We start from the raw sequence: 23,762 nt of genomic DNA, 5'->3' as shown, positions 1-23,762 counted from the left end.
GAAAATAATTCCTAACCTGCCAGCCGAATTCGATTGATTTCGTGCCACTGCATATTCCCTGGGGCGTTTTTGTCCTCCATCGTCGTCTCATGAAACCTTTCCCCTCCTGATGATGGCATAATCTGAAATGACATTAGAATGAATACACATGGGGTGGATTAAGGTTACATTCAGGCAAATTTGTCATTACAAAACATATATTCCTAACCTACTGTTCTATGTGTTCGTTAAGATCTAAGGTTCTACTGTAGGTGATACCGGTGCAGAGAGCCTGCCCAGGGCAACTTACAGTATGTCTTTTAAAGGTGTCTCTGAGGGAAGAAGTTAGACCTTACATCCATTTCCATTTCTGTTTACATGTACAGAGAACAAATGCTGTTGATTGAAGCATCCTCCCCCGGGTCCCTTTTATTCTGGAGGAGAATGTCTCCGGCTAACGACAACATGAGGTTAACAGCGGATTCTGAAATAATGTGCCATTTTCAGACGGACCTCCCCCTGTCCTTTTCATTTTCTTTGTGCCACTGGAACAACGCAGACAAGGGGAACTGATTCTGCACTGTGTCAACATGATGTGACTGCAGTCCTCACAATGTTTGTTGGCAATAGATGGGCCAGGGTGCCGAGGGAAATGAATTCCCTTTAAGTTGGTGCTGGAGGGGGGATGGAGAGAGACTGGTGACGGGGCTGGAGGGACGGGGCTGGGGAGACGGGGCTGGGGAGACGGGGCTGGGGATACGGGGCAGGGGTGACGGGGCTGGAGTGACGGGGCTGGGGAGACGGGGCTGGGGTGACGGGGCAGGGGGACGGGGCAGGGGCGACGGGGCTGGGGAGACGGGGCAGGGGAGACGGGGCTGGGGAGACGGGGCTGGGGAGACGGGGCAGGGGAGACGGGGCAGGGGTGACGGGGCTGGATTGACGGGGCTGGGAAGACGGGGCTGGAGAGACGGGGCTGGAGTGACGGGGCGGGGAGACGGGGCTGGGGAGACGGGGCAGGGAGACGGGGCTGGGGAGACGGGGCTGGGGAAACGGGCAGGGGGACGGGGCAGGGGAGACGGGGCTGGAGTGACGGGGCTGGGGAGACGGGGCAGGGGAGACGGGGCTGGAAAGAGGGGGCTGGGGAGACGGGGCTGGAGAGACGGGGCTGGGGAGACGGGGCAGGGGAGACGGGGCAGGGGAGACGGGGCTGGGAAGAAGGGGCGGGGGAGACGGGGCTGGAGTGACGGGGCTGGAGTGACGGGGCGGGGGAGACGGGGCTGGGGAGACGGGGCAGGGGTGACGGGGCTGGATTGACGGGGCTGGGAAGACGGGGCTGGAGAGACGGGGCTGGAGTGACGGGGCGGGGAGACGGGGCTGGGGAGACGGGGCAGGGGAGACGGGGCTGGGGAGACGGGGCTGGGGAAACGGGCAGGGGATGGGGCAGGGAGACGGGGCTGGAGTGACGGGGCTGGGAGGACGGGGCTGGAGAGACGGGGCTGGGGAGACGGGGCAGGGGAGACGGGGCAGGGGAGACGGGGCTGGGAAGAAGGGGCGGGGAGACGGGGCTGGAGTGACGGGGCTGGAGAGACGGGGCGGGGGAGACGGGGCTGGGGAGACGGGGCAGGGAGACGGGGCAGGGGAGACGGGGCTGGAGTGACGGGGCGGGGGAGACGGGGCTGGGGAGACGGGGCAGGGGAGACGGGGCTGGGGGACGGGGCAGGTGTGACGGGGCTGGAGTGGCGGGGCTGGAGTGACGGGGCTGGAGAGATGGGGCTGGGGTGACGGGGCTGGGGAGATGGGGCTGGACTGACGGGGCTGGAATGACGGGGCTGGAATGACGGGGCGGGAGAGATGGGGCGGGGAGACGGGGCTGAGGAGACGGGGCTGGAGTGACGGGGCTGGAGAGATGGGGCGGGGGAGACGGGCCAGGGAGACGGGGCTGGAGTGACGGGGCTGGAGAGATGGGGCGGGGAGACGGGGCTGGAGAGACGGGGCTGGGTCTGGGGAGACGGGGCTGGAGTGACGGGGCTGGAGTGACGGGGCTGGAGTGACGGGGCTGGAGTGACGGGGCTGGGGAGACGGGGCTGGAGTGACGGGGCTGGACACACGGGGCTTGACTGACGGGGCTTGAGTGACGGGGCTGGAGGACGGGGCTGGACTGACGGGGCTTAAGTGACGGGGCTGGAGAGATGGGGCGGGGGAGATGGGGCGGGGGAGACGGGGCTGGGGAGACGGGGCTGGGTCTGGGGAGACGGGGCTGGAGTGACGGGGCTGGAGTGACGGGGCTGGAGATACGGGGCTGGAGTGACGGGGCTGGGTCTGGGGAGACGGAGCTGGAGTGACGGGGCTGGAGTGACGGGGCTGGAGAGATGGGGCGGGGGAGACGGGGCTGGAGTGACGGGGCTGGAGTGACGGGGCTTGACTGACGGGGCTTGAGTGACGGGGCTGGAGTGACGGGGCTGGACTGACGGGGCTTAAGTGACGGGGCTGGAGAGATGGGGCGGGGAGATGGGGCGGGGATACGGGGCTGGGGAGACGGGGCTGGAGTGACGGGGCTGGAGAGATGGGGCGGGGGAGACGGGCCAGGGAGACGGGCTGGAGTGACGGGCTGGAGAGATGGGGCGGGGGAGACGGGGCTGGAGAGACGGGGCTGGGTCTGGGGAGACGGGGCTGGAGTGACGGGGCTGGAGTGACGGGGCTGGAGTGACGGGGCTGGGGAGACGGGGCTGGAGTGACGGGGCTGGAGTGACGGGGCTTGAATGACGGGGCTTGAGTGACGGGGCTGGAGAGATGGGGCGGGGGAGATGGGGCGGGGGAGACGGGGCTGGGGAGACGGGGCTGGGTCTGGGGAGACGGGGCTGGAGTGACGGGGCTGGAGTGACGGGGCTGGAGATACGGGGCTGGAGTGACGGGGCTGGGTCTGGGGAGACGGAGCTGGAGTGACGGGGCTGGAGAGACGGGGCTGGAGTGACGGGGCTGGAGGGATGGGGCGGGGAGACGGGGCTGGAGAGACGGGGCTGGGTCTGGGGAGACGGGGCTGGAGTGACGGGGCTGGAGTGACGGGGCTGGAGTGACGGGGCTGGAGTGACGGGGCTGGGGGACGGGGCTGGAGTGACGGGGCTGGAGTGACGGGGCTTGACTGACGGGGCTTGAGTGACGGGGCTGGAGTGACGGGGCTGGACTGACAGGGCTTAAGTGACGGGGCTGGAGAGATGGGGCGGGGAGATGGGGCGGGGAGACGGGGCTGGGGAGACGGGGCTGGGTCTGGGGAGACGGGGCTGGAGTGACGGGGCTGGAGTGACGGGGCTGGAGATACGGGGCTGGAGTGACGGGGCTGGGTCTGGGGAGACGGAGCTGGAGTGACGGGGCTGGAGAGACGGGGCTGGAGTGACGGGGCTGGAGAGATGGGGCGGGGAGACGGGGCTGGGGAGACGGGGCTGGGTCTGGGGAGACGGGGCAGGAGTGACGGGGCTGGAGTGACGGGGCTGGGGAGACGGGGCTGGGTCTGGGGAGACGGGGCTGGGACTGGAGTGACGGGGCTGGAGAGATGGGGCGGGGAGACGGGGCTGGGAAGACGGGGCTGGAGTGACGGGGCTGGAGTGACGGGGCTGGGGGATGGGGCTGGGTCTGGGGAGACGGGGCTGGAGTGACGGGGCTGGAATGACGGGGCTGGGGAGACGGGGCTGGGTCTGGGGCGACGGGGCTGGGGAGATGGGTCTGGGGAGACGGGGCTGGAGTGACGGGGCTGGAGTGACGGGGCTGGGGAGACGGGGCTGGGTCTGGGGAGACGGGGCTGGAATGACGGGGCTGGAGAGACGGGGCTGGAGAGATGGGGCGGGGAGACGGGGCTGGGGAGATGGGGCTGGGTCTGGGGAGACGGGGCTGGAGTGACGGGGCTGGGGAGACGGGGCTGGGTCTGGGGAGACGGGCTGGGGTGACTGGTTAGGGGAGACGGGGCAGGGAAGACGGGGCTGGAGAGAAGGTGGCTGGGGAGACGGGTCTTGGGCTGAGATAATGGTGTTACTTTTGAATCATTTTTACTTTATTTGGTAAATATTTTCTTAACTACATTCTTCAACTGCATTGTTGATTATTAAAGGGCTTGTAAAGTAAGCATTTCACAGTAAACTCCATACCTGTTGTATTTGGCGAATGTGACAAATAAACTTTGATTTGATTTGACTTTTTACCTGGCACTAGGTCACTACTACTCGTTTGCCACTGGTTAAAAGGAATGCACTACATAGGGAACAGGCTGGGACAGACCCATAGAATGAAAGTTACACTTTCAGCACTGGTTGTTGGAAATGGCAAGGCCGCTAGTGGTCCCACACACTGTGATCTAAACAAAAGCTTCTAATTTCTGTTGGGATAACTAGTCACAAGTAGCATACATTTATTTCAAACAATTAGACAATTTTCATAAGACCCTCTTAGCCAGACCAGATTCTTGGATAAGAGATACAAGTCATAACAATTAAGCCATCAATGCCAGATGCTTTCACAGCTGTAATCTCATCTAGAAACAGAGTGTGTTTAAATGAATAGGATTAATTGAATATCATAGCCTATACTAATACTGTCTCAATGGCTTTTGACAAAGGGAAATCAGCAATGAAAGTGATCATTTTAGAATAGAAATTAAATCGCAAAACTTTATGATGGATTAGAATTACATCAATAATGGTAATTAAATGGTGATTATAATGAAAGAGATGACAATTGCAATGGACAGCAAATAGCATTATAATAAATGGCATGGTTGCTCTGGATGGTGACAGACAAAGAACAAAGCAATTATGTTATTGATCTTTGTCACTATGTACCGATGAGGTGGCGTCATTTTCACAGCCATATTCATAATGGTTCATATTCATGGTGTGGCTGCATAGTCTTTTACACTATTCAATGTATTAGAATAACTTTAAGTTTCAGTTTAATTGAGTTTGAACCCTTCAGCTGTCAAATATTTCACCTTTCCATTCTAAAACTACTGACAACTCAAATAAGACATTCCAATAGTTTTATGTTTATTTGGAAATTACAGAGCTCCACCAGGCGGTTGAAATGTCAAAACAGTGTTATATTATCTCCAACTAACCCCTCAAGAAGGACCATCTGTAACACATTTCAATTTCCGCACCTACTTGGAGAAAAGCATGTCTTTAAATCACTAATTGAGATGGATAGGGTCATCAAATTAACCTTAACACACATGGGTGTCCTTACCTCCTCCCTTTCTTCCATCCATCCTTCCTTCCTTCCTTCCTCCCTTATTTTCAGATGAAACTTCTGAAGCAGTCATGGCTATTGCCAAAAATCTTTAAGTCGCTGCAGAACTAGTACACACATTATGCATCTTAATGGGGTTGAGCTGCGCCTCAAACAAAGGACAGAGAAGAGCTGTGACTCAAACAAAAGGACAGCGCAGAGCTGTGACTCAAAAGGACAGAGTAGAGCTGTGACTCAAACAAAGGACAGCAGAGCTGTGACTTAAACAAAAGGACAGAGCAGAGCTGTGACTCAAACAAAAGGACAGAGCAGAGCTCTGAGAAGTTACATTGTGTGTCTGTTTTTATTGATTTGTCGAAGGCTTTTGACACCGTGGACATGTGTTAGTGCAAAGGTTCAAATGTTGTGGAATTACTGGTCATGATCTAGATTGGTTTATAAATTACCTATCAAATCGTACACAATGTGTAATGGCGGATGGTTGTAAATCTGAGTCCATAGAGGTGTGCTCAGGTGTTCCGCAAGGTTCTATTTTGGGACCACTGTTGTTCATTTTGTATATCAACAACATGGGGATCTTATTGAAACAGGGGATGTTCATTTTTATGCAGATGATACAGTTATTTATTCAAGTGGTAGTAGTTTATCTTTAGCTTTAGAAAATGCACAAAGAGCATTTAACATCATACAACAGAATCTGTATGATTTAAAGCTGATTCTAAATTCAGGTAAAACAAAATGCATGGTATTTTCAAATGCCAAATCATGTCCCAATAAAATGCAAATTAATTACTTAAAAATCATACAATGTGATTTTCTGGATTTTTGTTTTAGATTCCGTCTCTCACAGTTGAAGTGTACCTATGATAAAAATTACAGACCTCTACATGCTTTGTAAGTAGGAAAACCTGCAAAATCAGCAGTGTATCAAATGCTTGTTCTCCCCACTGTATATGCCGGCCTCAGACACGACCCTGAGAGCACCTCATTCAGTGTATCATGTAGCCCTCAGGTTCATTACAAATCAGAAATTTCTAACACATCATTAGGATCTCTACAGCGCTGTTGGCTGGTCGTCATTGACCTTGCGTAGGCTTAAACACTGGTATACACTGATTTATAAGGCCATGTTGGGTAAAATGCCATTTTCTCTCTGTTCTTTTTAAGTCAGTTCAGTAAATAAATATCAATTACGGTCCCACTCTTATTTGCTTCGACCAGTACCAAAAAGTAGAACAGGTCATGGTAGAAATAGATTTAGTTACTTAGCACCGTGCTCCTGAAATTCTCTCCTGAACATTTTAAAATGATCTAGTTTCGTTGGTGGAGTTTAAACACTTGATCGATGTATATATCATAGAATGTTTTTAGGCCAGCTGTTTTTAGTCAAGATGTTTGTGTTTTTAATTGTATTATGTATCTGTTGTACTGTATGTGTGTTTATAGTTTTGTTTAATGTTGTGTTCGTGTATGTATGTAAGTTGTTTTGTCTGAAACGTTGTTCCCTGTGCTGCTATTGGACCAGATCTCTCTTGGAAAAGAGATATTATCTCAATGAGAAAAAACCTGTAGAAATAAAGTCCAATTTAAAAATGACAAGATCCCTAAAATACTACTGGGAAGTGTAGGATGTATTATTTGCACATGAATACAAGGCCAAATATAAAACTCACTATAGTTTCTGGAGTAAAACACAACAACAAAGGACAAGCTGCATGAAGGCACCAGACACCCCAGCAGTCACTTTTAATTAGAGATAATCTTACAAGCTATGCCACGTTTAATTGTTCAGGGAAGTAAAACGTATTCATCTATTGGGGCACATTTCAATTGAAATGCAAGTTGGAGGATTCTGCCAGGAGACAAGCGGAGAAAATTGTCTTTAATTGTTTAATCCATATCAGTTATTCACCATATGGGAGGAATTACAGGTAGAATGTTAATGGGATAAACACCACTCATAAACAAGAGCCTCGGAGGTATAGCTATAGGTGTAGCTGGTTTGTGGTGTCTTTTAAGATCATTACGATCAATTTCTCTTTCCTGTTTTTTCTCTCTTTAGCCCCCTGTTAATAAGATATGCATGAGAATAAAACCTATTTTTACTGATCATCAGCCTTAATGTGGTGCTTTACTTATTTGATGTGCTATTTTTTTGTTCTTCCCTTCGTATCCCTGTTACTGTCCCTCGTCAATCACCAAGAGCAAACAGTTATTCCTTTCAACTTCATTTTTTTCCAAAAAGGTTATATTTGGGTCTAATTACGTTCTGAAGTGGGATTTCAATTAGCTACATTCATTTAATAGCATTTTTTCCCCTCAATATAATTGATTGGTTCTGAGTTATGTTCGGCTGGGTTGGTAATTACCATACCATTCATCTCACCGCAATTAGAGTCAATGATTCAATTGTGGCTTAAAGCTTCCATTTCCTTAAGGAATTAATTTAAATAACTTGTCATTAATGTATTAAGTCAAATGTCTAGTATTTCGTGGGATATTTCGGGACGGAAAAGGTCCACTCGCAAACAAGGTTGTTTGCATGCCTGTACAGTACGTGTCTTTGAATAAGAGCATCTGCTAAAGGGCAGATATTACGACACTATCATTTACTGAGGCTAAAAGTGAACAGGGCCGTGCAAGAGATTTGGGTTGGATGTCTGAGAGTCAGAAATAGTTTGCCATACTCAAGGCCTTACGGTGAGTAAGTGGCATTGTTACCTACCTCATATTTTACCTATAGACCAGGACTCACTTCCATGCATCGGTTCAATCAAACTCATCTGTTAATAGAAATGGTCTGATCAAGTGCAGAAGAAGAAGCATTGCTTGATATTTCAAGGTCAGTTGAGAGGTATTTGAACAGGGAGGAGTCAGATATATAGAGTAGCTGAAACGATGGCATCGAATAAAGAATGAGGCTTCTACAAGGTGCACATCAAACGTGAGAGTGAAATATGAATTGAAATGTTGGAGAAGGTAATCACTTTGATTGGCCTTTGATCTTTTAAAGCTAACTGCAGAATTATTTATGCTGTTGAAATTGGTGTTTTTTTAGGATTGCTGTCTTTTCCCTCTACACACCCAATAACCCCAACCCCAACCCCCTAACCCTAACCCTAGCCCTAACCCTAACCCTACCCCTAACCCTAACCCTAGCCCTAACCCTAACCCTAACCCTAACCCTAACCCTAGCCCTAACCCTAACCCTAACCCCCTAACCCTAACCCTAGCCCTAAATAAATGAATACGATTCAATCTTAGTCCTGTATTGACACTTTGCCTGTTTGATGGTTGTCGGAGGGCATAGCGGGATGTCTTATAAGGTTCCGGGTTAGAGTCCAGCTTTTGAAAGCGGCAGCTCTAGCCTTTAGCTCAGTGCGGATGCTGCCTGTAATCCATGGCTTCTGGTTGGGGTATGTACGGTCACTGTGGGGAAGACGTCATCGATGCACTTATTGATGAAGCCAATGGCTGATGTGGTGTACTCCTCAATGCCATAGGAATAATCCTGTAACGTATTCCAGTCTTGGCTATCAAATCAGTCCTGTAGCTTAGCATCTGCTTCATTTGACCACCTTTTTTTGACGGATTCACCATTGCTTCCCGCTTAAATTTTTGCTTGCAAGCATGAATCAGGAGGATATAATTATGGTCAGATTTGCCAAATGGAGGGCGAGGGAGAGCTTTGTACGTGTCGCTGTGTGTGGAGGAAAGGTGGTCTAGAATTGTTTTCCCTCTGGTTGCACATTTAACATGCTGATTGAAATGAAGTAAAACAAAACTGATTTAAGTTTCCCTGCATTAAAGTCCCCGGCCACTCGTGTTTGCTTATGGCCTTATACAGCTCATTGACTGTGGTTTTAGTGCCAGCTTCGGTCTGCGGTGGTATGTAGACAGCTACGAAGAATACAGATGAAAACTCTCTAGGTAGATAGTGTGGTCTACAGCTTATCATGAGATACTCTGCCTCAGGTGAGCAAAATCTAGAGATTTCCTTAGATATCATGCTGTATAAATGCATAGGCCCCCGCCCCGTGTCTTACCAGAGGCTGCTTTTCTGTTCTGCCGATAAAGTACATAACCCGCCAGCTGTATGTTTTTAACGTTGTCGTTCAGCCACGACTCGATGAAACAGAAGATGCACCCTGATCTCAATCCGCAAAGTCTCCGCTTCCTTCTCCAGCAAATAACGGGGATCTGGGCCAGGTCGGGGGTGTTATATCTCTACCGTCCGGCTCATTGGTGTATCTGGGCCAGGTCGGGGGTGTTATATCTCTACCGTCCGGCTCATTGTGTATCTGGGCCAGGTCGGGGTGTTATATCTCTACCGTCCGGCTCATTGTGTATCTGGGCAGGTCGGGGTGGTCCGGCTCATTGTGTATCTGGGCCAGGTCGGGGCCAGGTGTTATATCTCTACCGTCCGGCTCATTGGGTATCTGGGCCAGGTCGGGCATTGTGTAGGGCCAGGTCGGGGTGTTTATATCTCTACCGTCCGGCTCATTGGGTATCTGGGCCAGGTCGGGGGTGTTATATCTCTACCGTCCGGCTCATTGTGTATCTGGGCCAGGTCGGGGGTGTTATATCTCTACCGTCCGGCTCATTGTGTATCTGGGCCAGGTCGGGGGTGTTATATCTCTACCGTCCGGCTCATTGTGTATCTGGGCCAGGTCGGGGGTGTTATATCTCTACCGTCCGGCTCATTGGTATCTGTATCTGGGCCAGGTCGGGGTGTTATATCTCTACCGTCCGGCTCATTGGTATCTGGGCCAGGTCGGGGTGTTATATCTCTACCGTCCGGTTCTCATTGGAATATCTGGGCCAGGTCGGGGTGTTATATCTCTACCGTCCGGCTCATTGTGTATCTGGGCCAGGTCGGGGGTGGGTATCTGGGCCAGGTCGGGGTGTTATATCTCTACCCTCCGGCTCATTGGGTATCTGGGCCAGGTCGGGGTGTTCCCCCTCTACCGTCCGGCTCATTGTATCATTGGGTTGGTTCTGGGCCTACTGGGTACACATTGGGTTGGTTCCTCTACCGTCCGGCTCATTGTGTATCTGGGCCAGGTCGGGGTGTTATCTCTACCGTCCGGCTCATTGGGTATCTGGGCCAGGTCGGGGTGTTATATCTCTACCGTCCGGCTCATTGGAATCTGGGCCAGGTCGGGGTGTTATATCTCTACCGTCTACTGCTCATTGGGTATCTGGGCCAGGTCGGGGTGTTATATCTCTACCGTCCGGCTCATTGGGTATCTGGGCCATTGGTTCCTCTACCGTCCGGCTCATTGGGTATCTGGGCCAGGGTTGTTATATCTCTAGGCTCATTGTATCTGGGTTCAGGGTGTTATCTCTACCGTCCGTCATTGTGTATCTGGGCCAGGTCGGGGTGTTATACAATAGGAATCTCTCTACCGTCCGGTCATTGTGTATCTGGGCCAGGTCGGGGTGTTATATCTCTACCGTCCGGCTCATTGGGCACATCTGGGCCAGGTCTCCCTTATAGGTCCGCCATTGGGTTGGTTCCCCCTATATCTCTCCCGTCCGGCTCATTGGGTTGGTCTGGGCCAGGTCATATCTCTACCGTCTGGCTCATTGGGTATCTGGGCCAGGTCAATAGTGTTATCTCTCTACCGTCTGGCTCATTGGTTCTGGGCCAGGTCCCTATCTGGGCCAGGTCAATAGTGTTATATCTCTACTGTACATCTGGGCCAGGTCCTCTACCGTCTGGCTCATTGGTATCTGGGCCAGGTTGGTTCGGGGTGTTATATCTCTACCGTCCGGCTCATTGGGTATCTGGGCCAGGTCGGGGTGTTATATCTCTACCCCGGCTCATTGGGTATCTGGGCCAGGTAACAAGTTGTAATCTCTGTCCGGCTCATTTGTTCTGGGCCAGGTCAATATGTTATCAATCTCTACCGTCCGGCTCATTGGGTATCTGGGCCAGGTCGGGGGTGTTATATCTCTACCGTCCGGCTCATTGGGTATCTGGGCCAGGTCGGGTGTTATATCTCTACCGTCCGGCTCATTGTGTATCTGGGCCAGGTCCAAACAGGGTGTTATATCTCTCCGTCCGGCTCATTGGGTATCTGGCTGCCAGGTCCGGGCTCTGGGCCAGGTTGTTATATCTCTACCGTCCGGCTCATTGGGTATCTGGGCCAGGTCAGGGGGTTATATCTCTACCGTCCGGGCTCATTGGGTATCTGGGCCAGGTCGGGGACCCCCTCTCTACCAACTCATTGGGGATCTGGGCCAGGTCGGGGTTATATCTCTACCATGGGCTAGTATGGTCTCCCCCTCCTTTATATCTCCTGTGGCATTGGGGTTGGTTCCCCCTATACAATTGGTATCTACTGTACACATTGGCTGGTTCCTCCTCCTCTATACAATAGGCAATCTACTGTACACTTGGTAGTGTGGTTCCTCCCTATACAATAGGAATCTACTGTACACATTGGGTTGGTTCCTCCCTATACAATAGGAATTGGTTCTACTGTACACATTGGGTTGGTTCCCCCTATACAATAGGAATCTACTGTACACATTGGGTTGGTTCCTGCCTATACAATAGGAATCTACTGTACACATTGGGTTGGTTCCTGCCTATACAATAGGAATCCTGTACACATTGGGTTGGTTCCTCCCCTATACTAGGAATCTACTGTACACATTGGGTTGGTTCCCCCTATACAATAGGAATCTACTGTACACATTGGGTTGGTTCCTCCCTATTAAATAGGAATCTACTGTACACATTGGGTTGGTTCCCCCTATACAATAGGAATCTACTGTACACATCCCCCTATACAATAGGAATCCTGTACACATTGGGTTGGTTCTCCCTATACAATAGGAATCTACTGTACATGGGTTGGTTCCCCCTGTCCTATACAATAGGAATCTACTGTACACATTGGGTTGGTTCATCTACTGTTGGTTCCTCCCTATACAATAGGAATCTACTGTACACATTGGGTTGGTTCCCCCTATACAATAGGAATCTACTGTACACATTGGGTTGGTTCCCCCTATACAATAGGAATCTACTGTACACATTGGGTTGGTTCCCCCTATACAATAGGAATCTACTGTACACATTGGGTTGGTTCCTCCCTATACAATAGGAATCTACTGTACACATTGGGTTGGTTCCTCCCTATACAATAGGAATCTACTGTACATTGGGGTTGGTTCCCCTATACTGTACACATTGGGTTGGTTCCTCCCTATACAATAGGAATCTATACAATGTACACATTGGGTTGGTTCCTCCCTATACAATAGGAATCTACTGTACACATTGGGTTGGTTCCCCCTATACAATAGGAATCTACTGTACATTGGGTTGGTTCCCCCTATACAATAGGAATCTACTGTACACATTGGGTTGGTTCCTCCCTATACAATAGGAATCTACTGTACACATTGGGTTGGTTCCCCCCTACTGTTGTACATTGGGTTGGTTCCTGGGAATCTACTGTACACATTGGGTTGGTTCCTCCCTATACAATAGGAATCTACTGTACACATTGGGTTGGTTCCTCCTATACAATAGGAATCTACTGTACACATTGGGTTGGTTCCTCCCTATACAATAGGAATCTACTGTACACATTGGTTTGATTAGTGTTGGTTGGTTCCCCTATACAATAGGAATCTACTGTACACATTGGGTTGGTTCCCCCTATACAATAGGAATCTAATTGTACTGTACACATTGTTGGTTCCTCCCTATACAATAGGAATCTACTGTACACATTGGGTTGGTTCCCCCTATACAATAGGAATCTACTGTACACATTGGGTTGGTTCCTCCCTATACAATAGGAATCTAACACATTCATTTCAATCTACTGTACACATTGGGTTGGTTCCTCCCTATACAATAGGAATCTACTGTACACATTGGGTTGGTTCCCCTATTACAATAGGAATCTACTGTACACATTGGGTTGGTTCCTCCTATACAATAGGAATTGGGTTGGTTCTACAATGTAGAATCTACTGTACACATTGGGTTGGTTCCTCCTATACAATAGGAATCTACTGTACACATTGGGTTGGTTCCCCCTATACAATAGGAATCTACTGTACACATTGGGTTGGTTCCTCCCTATACAATAGGTCTACTGTTTTACATCATTTTAGTTGGTTCCCCCCTATACAATAGGAATCTACTGTACACATTGGGTTGGTTCCTCCCTATACAATAGGAATCTACTGTACACATTTGGGTTGGTTCTTGGGTTGGTTCCTCCTCTATACAATAGAATCTACTGTACACATTGGGTTGGTTCCCCCTATACAATAGGAATCTACTGTACACATTGGGTTCCAGGTTCCCCCTCTACAATAGGAATCTACTGTACACATTGGGTTGGTTCCTCCGCCTACAATAGGAATCTACTGTACACATTGGGTTGGTTCCTCCCTATACAATAGGAATCTACTGTACACATTGGGTTGGTTCCCCCTATACAATAGGAATCTACTGTACACATTGGGTTGTTCTCCCTATACAATAGGAATCTACTGTACACATTGGGTTGGTTCCTCCCTATACAATCTACTGTACACATTGGGTTGGTTCCCCCTATACAATAGGAATCTACTGTACACATTGTCACAGTTCCTCCCTATACAATAGGAATCTACTGTACACATTTTGGTTCCTCCCTATAAATAGGAATCTACTGTACACATTGGGTTGGTTCCTTGATACAATAGGAATCTACTGTACACATTGGGTTGGTTCCTCCCTATACAATAGGAATCTACTGTACACATTGGGTTGGTTCCTCCCTATACAATAGGAATCTACTGTACACATTGGGTTGGTTCCTCCCTATACAATAGGAATCTACTGTACACATTGGGTTGGTTCCCCTATCAGGTATCTACTGTACACATTGGGTTGGTTCCCCCCTACAATAGGAATCTACTGTACACATTGGGTTGGTTCTTCCCTACAATAGGAATCTACTGTACCAAGTCTCCCTATACAATAGGAATCTACTGTACACAATGGGTTGGTTCCCCAACACTTCCCAATAGGAATCTACTGTACACATTGGGTTGGTTCCCCCTTACAATAGGAATCTACTGTACACATTGGGTTGGTTCCCCCTATACAATAGGAATCTACTGTACACATTCCCTTGGTTCCCCTCCAATAGGAATCTCCTGATTCTGCCTCCTCAACAATAGGAATCTACTGTACACATTGGGTTGGTTCTGCCCTATTAGAATCTACTGTACACATTGGGTTGGTTCCCCTCCCGCTACAATAGGAATCTACTGTACACATTGGGTTGGTTCATACAATAGGAATTTACTGTACACATTGGGTTGGTTCCCCCTATACAATAGGTATCTACTGTACACATTGGGTTGGTTCCTCCTTACAATAGGAATCTACTGTACACATTGGGTTGGTTCCTGCCTATACAATAGGAATTTACTGTACACATTGGGTTGGTTCCCCCCTATACAATAGGAATCTACTGTACACATTGGGGTTGGTTCCCCCTATACAATAGGAATCTACTGTACACATTGGGGTTGGTTCCCCCTATACAATAAAGCCCTTGGGACCTTACAGACCTAACCTGTTGTAATTTGATTTGTTTAGTAACAATATAAAATCAATTTCCTAATTCAAATGGAACACTATGAGACAACAGTCATGCTCACACAAGCTTGCTACAAGATAAAATATGTCTGACATTTTAGTTAGCCTACCTTAGAGACAATAACATGATGGGCTTTTTTTTTACTAAACCAAACAGGATCCATTGCTGAAAAAACTCTCCTCTATTCTCTCGACTAAAAGAGCTGCCACGGAGGGCTCTGTTTGATATCACCCATTCTAGGCTGCGTCCTTAGAAAGGTCACAGGTATCAAGAAAATAAGAGGAATGAGCCAGGAGGGTTTTAAAGTTGTATTAATGAGGACCCCCCTCACCAACTCTTAGAGGTCAGCCCATCACCTAAAATGATAAAGATATATCACGGTGGATAGGGGCTGGGCTAGTATGGTCTCAACCCCTCCTTCTCTTTTCTCCTATGGCTCTGCTCTTATGAAAGCAACCCCTGTCAAGGGTCCCTGGGTGGATGAAAGCTACCCTCCCCCCTCCTCCTCCACTTCCACTGTTGCAAAACCTCAGAAATATTCCTGGTGGTAGTGTCAGTAAATAAGATATCCAATATATTTTGTATTTTTTAAGAGACATGCGCTGCTACATTATCCTACACCTTCTCTGAAGAGGTGAAATATGTGAGATTGGGAAACTGCTTAAGATGACACGATTGCCTTATTTGGTGCAATACTTTGGAGGGGAAGGGTATTTGGAGGCGTTGTAGTACTTGGCAGGGAGGTGTAAACTGTCTGCAGGTGAGCTGTGTATATGCATGACCTTGAAATGCAGCTGATCTAACGTCACAAAAAGGTGCTTTAAAAAAAATATACCCTTTATTACACTACATCGTACTTCGTTATATTCATCAATATATGTTATATACAATATGCTATACAGCTTGTGCATAACTCTATACATGCAGTCTCTATACATGCAGTCGCTGTTGGCTGGGCTCCGCCTGTCTCTATTACCCCTACAGTCTCTGTACATGCAGTCTCTATACATGCAGTCTCTATACCCGCAGTCTCTATACCCACAGTCTCAGTACATGCAGTCTCTGTACATGCTGTCTCTGTACATAGAGTTTCTATAGATCCAGTCTCTATATATGCAGTCTCTATACATGCAGTCTCTATACCCGCAGTCTCTATACATGCAGTCTCTATACATGCAGTCTCTATACCCTCAGTATCTGTGCATGCAGTCTCTGTATATGCAGTCTCTATACATGCAGTCTCTATACATGCAGTCTCTATACATGCAGTCTCTATACTCTCAGTCTCTGTGCATGCAGTCTCTGTATATGCAGTCTCTATACATGCAGTCTCTATACATGCAGCCTCTATACATGCATCTCTATACGTGCAGTCTCTATACATGCAGTCTATGTACATGCATCTCTATACATGCAGTCTCTATACCCACAGTCTATATACATGCATCTCTATACATGCAGTCTATATATGCAGTCTCTATACATGCAATCTCTACGTGCAGTCTATATATGTAGTCTCCATACATGCAGTCTCTACATGCTGTCTACACATGCAGTCTCTATGCATGCAGTCTCTACATGCAGTCTACATATGCAGTCTCTATACATGCAGTCTCTACATGCAGTCTATATATGCAGTCTCTATAAATGCAGTCTATATATGCAGTCTATTCATGCAGTTTATACATGCAGTCTCTATACATGCAGTCTCTATACATGAAGTATCTATATGCAGTCTGTAAATGCAGTCTCTATACATGCAGTCTGTACATGCAGTATATAACTTATAGACATGCAGTCTACAAGCCGAAAATTCATGATCCTTTTAGTTGCAGAATCAACTTAAAGTACTGGCATAGGTAAAGTACTGGCCTAGGTAAAGTACTGGCCTATGCTTCCTGTCTGTGCATGAGGCTATTTAAAACAAGTCTTGTTCTGGTCATAATAAGCCAACATTCAGCAATGTATAGGCGGCAATACAAAGATGTCTTTATTTTGTTTGAGGTTAACACCCCATGTGTCCAAGAAAAAAACTGTGGCTGTTGACATGGCAACCATTAAAGCTGAATAGCTGTGTTCCGGCATGGTGTTTTTGTGTGTGTGTGTGTGTGTGTGTGTGTGTGTGTGTGTGTGTGTGTGTGTGTGTGTGTGTGTGTGTGTGTGTGTGTGTGTGTGTGTGTGTGTGTGTGTGTGTGATAGCAGTTTTAGAAATAATTCCATCAGAAACTGTTGTGTCCAGAAGATTTTTCGTCTCAGAGGCACAGAGGGGAAAACAAGTGATTTTTTACATACTCATTCATGTTATTTTTCTTCTTGGGATTCAAATTGTGAACAAAATAAGACCTGAATGTCAAGGATCTTGTTACTCAGGGGTCTCTGCCAAGATGTCATATGTTCAGGATGCCCCCCCCAAAAAAAAAGACAGCCGTTCGACACAAACATCTCATTCAAGTAATTCAGGGCTAGATGATTAGTTGACAAGTTGAATCAGGTGTTCTTGTCCAGGATTGCAATAAAATGATGTACTGTTGTGGGGTACTGGAGGACCACTGGTTGGAAACAGTATAGAACCCTTTCCAAATGTTCTATAATAATATATATATATATATATAAAATATTTTTGTTATTGTCATTTATTGAATTTTTGTAGAGAATGGTTCCTTTAAAAATCTTTCTCTATCTAAAAAGTTCTTTGTAGAATCACAAGGTTTCTCTTTTATTTTGGTTTAATAGCCATAATATACTGTTACATTTCCCAATTGGTTTTATTATTGTGTTTATTAACACGTTGCACCAGGTGTGCTAGGTCTGGAATGACTGAGGGTCCCTGAGGAGTGAATTAAGAACTACTAACTTAGTCAACCGTTCTCAATTGACACAAGGCCGTACATGAGTCTTTCACAAGACACCGTAACTAGCCATAGTCGTATACACAGAGTATACCAGACTCCTTTTGCCTTCAGAACAATTCGTTCGGGGCATGGTGTCAAAAGCCTTCCACAGGGATGCTGGCTCATGTTGACTCCAATGCTTCCCACGTTTGTGTCAAGTTGACTGGATTGCTTTGGGTGGTGGACTATTCTTGATACACACGGGAAACTGTTAAGTGTTACATTTCTTGACACAAACCGGTGCGCCTGGCCACTACTACCATACCCCGTTCAAAGGCACTTCAAGTGGCGCAGTGCTCTAAGGCATTGCATCTCAGTGCTAGAGGTGTCACTACAGACCCTGGTTCGATTCTAGGCTCTATCACAACCGGCCGTGATTGGGAGTCCCATAGGTTGGTACGCAATTGCCCCAGAAATGTCCAGGTTAGGGTTTGGCCGGGGTAGGCCGTAATTGTACATAATAATTTATTCTTGACTGACTTGCCTAGTTAAATAAAGGTACAATTAATGAACTGAATGGCACACATGTACAATCCATGTCTTAATTGTTTCAAGGTTTAAAAATCCTTCTTTGACCTGTCTCCTCCCCTTCATCTACACTGATTGAGGTGGATTTAACAAGAGACATCAACAAGGGATCATAGCGTTCACCTGGATTCACCTGGTCAGTCTATGTCATGGAAAGAGCAGGTGTTCTTAATGTTTTGTATACTCAGTGTATAACATGTAATAGCATATTACAACAGATTCGATTAACTGGAATGACACTCTCAGACACGCCTTATATCATAATTAACACTAATTAAGGAAAGAACCCCTTTTTTTTTGTTTAACTGCAAAGAATCATTGACACGCTCAGTGTGAGTCCACATAGAATCATCACCTTTCCTAAAGTGCCCTCGAGGAACGCAATTGTTTTTGGTGTGTAAGACTTCAACTTAATAGGAATACACGGGCCGACATTACGGTGACCGCGTTAGCATGTGCAGAGTATTAAAGGATAGTAGCTCATATCCCGCTTTAGGTGTTATTCCGGATAAGCCGTTTACATGCATCTTTGATATCCCGCTCACGAATATCTGAATGTGTCCATGAATAAACAGAAAATCCCTCATTCAAGCTCATATGGAATATTATCTGAAATACAGACACTGACTGTAGGCCTATAACAAGGGGTCTTTGATGATCTAACACACTCCTTCAAATTAAAATGGTAGTTTCAATTTCTGAAGATTTACATTTTATGATCCAGTCATTTAAATTGAAGGATAGACAATTGTTTTCAATGTACAAAATCCTGATTTTCTACAATGTACATTTTTTATGTTTTAAATATAGTTTTTCAAATTGTAACAATTTACCTCTATTCATTTGAAAAGGAAAACGAAAATATTGCCGTTGCTGATGGAAATTGCGTGATGTCTAAGTTTGTAGATCAATAGGAAGGTGGATGCTACCACTTCAGTTCAGGGGGAGATGAACCTACACCTTGCTGTGGATGCTACCACTTCAGTTCAGGGGGAGATGAACCAACACCTTGCTGTGGATGCTACCACTTCAGTTCAGGGGGGAGATGAACCTACACCTTCCTGTGGATGTTACCAATTAAGTTCAGGGGGGAGATGAACCAACACCTTGCTGTGGATGCTACCACTTCAGTTCAGGGGGAGATGAACCAACACCTTGCTGTGGATGCTACCACTTTGGTTCAGGGGGAGATGAACCAACACCTTGCTGTGGATGCTACAACTTCAGTTCAGGGGGAGATGAACCTACACCTTGCTGTGGATGCTACCACTTCAGTTCAGGGGGAGATGAACCTCCACCTTGCTGTGGATGCTACCACTTCAGTTCAGGGGGAGATGAACCTCCACCTTGCTGTGGATGCTACCACTTTGGTTCAGGGGGAGATGAACCTACACCTTGCTGTGGTCATTGGAGGTGGTTACACAGGCACACACACACACACACACACACACACACACACACACACACACACACACACACACACACACACACACCATTGCATTGTCAGGAGTTAACTGTTTTGGTGATGTCACTGACTGCACTGATTACTTTGAGAAGGACTGCCCCTGAACTCTTGTGATGGAAAACGTGCAGCTTGCATAGCCACAGGGCATGTGTGTGTGAGTGTGAGTGTGAGTGTGAGTGTGAGTGTGAGAGAGAGAGAGAGAGAGAGAGAGAGAGAGAGAGAGAGAGAGAGAGAGAGAGAGAGAGAGAGATTTCTCATCCTAAAGACCCCATTAATTTACCTCTTTGGTTGAGTGGCCTCATCCAAATGTCTCTCTCTCTCAATGTGCCTCCCTCCCTGTCACTGTAATAGTAGTATATGCTTGAAGCACGTGCTTAGCAATCGCTGTAGTTTCTCTAACCCCACCAATATTTCAGCTAAACATTATCAAAGGATACAAGGGGGATGTCAGAAATTGAATAAAAATAATAATAATATCAAAATATCCTTGACATTGAAACTCAGTTGATATTTTAAAATTGTATGAGTGGATCAGAAAATTGAAACATTGAAACATTGAAACTAATATTGTATTATGTAACTTGAATGATCGTATGAGATCATTGGATTGAACAGTGATATCCTAAGCCCCTAATATAATATTAACTAATGCAGAATTATGCATTTCTTGCAGTAAAAGGATACAACAAATGTAAATTTTGTCCCGGGAACAGGAGTGGAGACATATAACTTATTTATTGTGAATGAGCGTGTAATGTCATGTGTTAATCGTTGACAGGTTTATGCAAACAGACAGCATTTCAACCACATAAAATATGTACCCAAGACTAACTGTAGATCAGAAACGTGTGTCGTCATTTTCTCAGCCTGTCATTCCCTTAAAACCGTTCAAACTGATGACATTTGGACATGTTGCAATCTTTCCACTTTTGTTTTTGTAGTTATTGCATTTTCTCCCCGGTCCATCAGTATCAGCAAAATCAGCATCAGCATCAGCAAAATCAGCATCAGTATCAGCAAAATCAGCATCAGTATCAGCAAAATCAGCATCAGTAAAATCAGCATCAGTATCAGCAAAATCAGCATCAGTATCAGCAAAATCAGCATCAGCATCAGCAAAATCAGCATCAGTATCAGCAAAATCAGCATCAGCAAAATCAGCATCAGTATCAGCAAAATCAGCATCAGTATCAGCAAAATCAGCATCAGTATCAGCAAAATCAGCATCAGTATCAGCAAAATCAGCATCAGTATCAGCAAAATCAGCATCAGCAAAATCAGCATCAGCATCAGCAAAATCAGCATCAGCAAAATCAGCATCAGCATCAGCAAAAGCAGCATCAGCAAAATCAGCATCAGCAAAATCAGCATCAGCATCAGCAAAATCAGCATCAGCATCAGCAAAATCAGCATCAGTATCAGCAAAATCAGCATCAGTATCAGCAAAATCAGCATCAGTATCAGCAAAATCAGCATCAGCATCAGCAAAAGTATCAGCAAAATCAGCATCAGTATCAGCAAAATAAATCATTATTATTTGAAGTCATTTGTTTGACAATCAGATAAAAACAGCACACAACACCAATGATATGTGAAACTGAGCCTTTGCTGACCGCAAAAAAAACAACAACAGTAAACTAGATAAGATGTTTACAATGCTACAGTATCCCGTCTAAAATCAGCATATTCCAGGGATTTTATCCGCATTTCTGATAACCTGGGATACAAGCTTTTTTTCGGGTTATTGTAAACGAGATATGATGTTTATATCTTTCAACTAAAATCGGAATACTTGACTATCCCGAATAATAATGGGATATTGGTGTGCATGTAAATGTGGTGTCATCTCCACTCTGTGAATTCAGAGAATAGAAAATACACTTCAAATGTATTGACAGCATGTCACGACTTCTGCCGAAGTCTTTGCCTCTCCTTGTTCGGGCGGTGCTCGGCGTTCGACGTCACCGGTCTTCTAGCCATCATTGATCCTTTTTTCATTTTCCATTCATTACCTGTTATGTATTTAACCCTCTGTTTCCCCTCATGTCTTTGTCAGAGATTCTGTCACGCATAGGTGTAATAGGTGGCAGGGAAGTCAGGCGCAGGAGAGTCAAACTGGAGTTTAAATATGGAGTCTTTTAATAAAGTTCCACGAGTATGCTCCATAACAATAAATGTACAAACAAACAAAACATGGGTACGAAGACCCGACGCGCACCTATACAAACAAGCACACTACACAGACAACAAATCAATCTCTGACAAAGACATGAGGGGAAACAGAGGGTTAAATACACAACAGGTAATGAATGGGATTGAAAACAGGTGTGTGGGAAGACAAGACAAAAACCAATGGAAAATGAAAAAAGGATCAATGATGGCTAGAAGACCGGTGACGTCGAACGCCGAGCACCGCCCGAACAAGGAGAGGCAACGACTTCGGCAGAAGTCGTGACACAGCAGGTGTTTCCCTAAAGCAGATTCTCAGCTATAAAGATAAAACCACAATATAAAACAATTAGGTGGTTACAAATACTTGCAATAAACTTCTGAAGTCAGAATGAATGAGATTTAATTAGCTTAACCAGGCAGTGGTAGATAATGGCAAGGACTGAGTAGCCTACTTGAAATGGGGATTTACAACTGATTTGGCACTGATACCTGCAAGTCTGGCGATTGTCAGTTCTCTTAGCATCATGGCTGCCAGTGAAAATGGGGTTCACCTCGTAGAAGAGCAGCCAAAACAGGACATACGGTCTCTAAATGTTAACTTTCCTAAAGGAGTCATTCAAAAACAGTAACAGCAAGTATCCACAGGGAAATACCTTAGGATTAGAGGGGCAGAAAGATTGAGAAAGTAATTTGAAAAATAATGGGCTTTTTAATGACTAAACCTATGGGACACCCAGATGTGTTCTTTGTTAATTTTCACTAGTGTAATGTAAAATTCCGTCTACTTAATTACTCTAGGACACACAAAGCAACTGGTTTTAACGAAGCAATTATGGGCGCAGCCACTAACATAGCACCGTGCACAGCTAACGTACATAAATACGTCCCTCCTTGATGAAACACTGGTGCTTTTTGACAAATAAGTTATCAAGGCTTTCATGTTATAACCAATAAGAATAAACCCATAGTTCTTAGGCTCCAGAGGCCTTCGGTTCACTGGAACATCTATATGACCTAATTGTAGTTTGGGGAATGTATTTTAGCTAATTTTTGATTACTATAAATGACTCTGTTAAGCGAAAGTGATTTCTACTAACTCTTACAGAATGAAAGCATCATCATGGAGTCCCAAGTTCTGGCAAGTGGAATTTTGAGCAAGTGGGATTTTGAAAATTGCTTTTGTTCCTTTGTCAGCTCCCAAAGGGTTTGTAGATGTCCATTGTTTCTATGTTTGTAATATAATGCATCAAAGGTGTTAATGTTTTGGACTTGTTTGCCCTTTAAAGATGAAAATATTGTTTAGGAACATCTCTACTGACTGATATTTTTATTGATTCTATTTTTCCCTGATGAAATCAATGAAGACAACCACTGGGGCTATAAACAGTAGACTGGCTGCCCCCCCTTCCCAGTGAAGCAGCATTATAACAGCTGTTGGTAAATATCATTAGAATGTTACATGCTTTATCTCTGATTTAATGGTGAAACATCAGATGTCTTGGCTCTAAAGACATTACCATTTAGACCAATCAATATAACGTCTGGTAGCGCCATGCAGGTTTATGGCGGACATTTAACTGAGATAGAAGAATTTGTGAAATGCTTGACGTAGAATGCCACTCATGAATTGTGTTTAAAGGACAATTTGTGGGTCATGGTGTGGAATGAACACCTAGTGTCCTGGTCCTACTCTCTAAGCAGCATATTCAACCTACATTTTACATTGGAGTCATTTAGCAGACGCTCTTATCCAGAGCAACTTACAATTAGATATACAGTGCCTTCAGAAAGTATTCATACCCCTTGACTTATTCCACATTTGGTTGTTGTTACAACCTGAATTCAAAATGGATTGATTTTTCCTTTTAC

The 23,762-nt window shown here is 46.3% G+C and overlaps 1 protein-coding gene across 1 annotated transcript; it reads right to left on the bottom strand.

Annotated features, from left to right (window-relative positions):
* Positions 1 to 642: 642 nt before the first annotated feature.
* On the bottom strand, positions 643 to 10,191 carry LOC115123004 (uncharacterized). Its single transcript, XM_065019024.1, has 2 exons — positions 10,131 to 10,191; positions 643 to 3,917 (listed from the first exon to the last, which is right to left on the bottom strand). Exons 1-2 carry the CDS (start codon positions 10,189 to 10,191, stop codon positions 643 to 645), a joined length of 3,336 nt encoding a protein of 1,111 aa, XP_064875096.1.
* Between the last annotated feature and the right edge of the window lie 13,571 nt (positions 10,192 to 23,762).

This window comes from Oncorhynchus nerka, linkage group LG5, assembly GCF_034236695.1.
Source record: "Oncorhynchus nerka isolate Pitt River linkage group LG5, Oner_Uvic_2.0, whole genome shotgun sequence".
NCBI lineage: Eukaryota > Metazoa > Chordata > Actinopteri > Salmoniformes > Salmonidae > Oncorhynchus > Oncorhynchus nerka.
Note: the sequence above shows the minus strand (reverse complement) of the source record. Positions and strands in the feature narration are given on the sequence as shown.

What these genes read in the sequence shown, in the direction of transcription:
- LOC115123004 (XM_065019024.1), bottom strand. Translation starts at nt 10,191, where the DNA reads ATGAGCCGGACGGTAGAGGGGGAACACCCCGACCTGGCCCAGATACCC. An exon ending in GATACCCAATGAGCCGGAGG is followed by an intron (nt 3,918 to 10,130) that starts GTAGAGATATAA and finishes TCCCCTAACCAG; the next exon opens with TCACCCCAGCCCGTCTCCCC.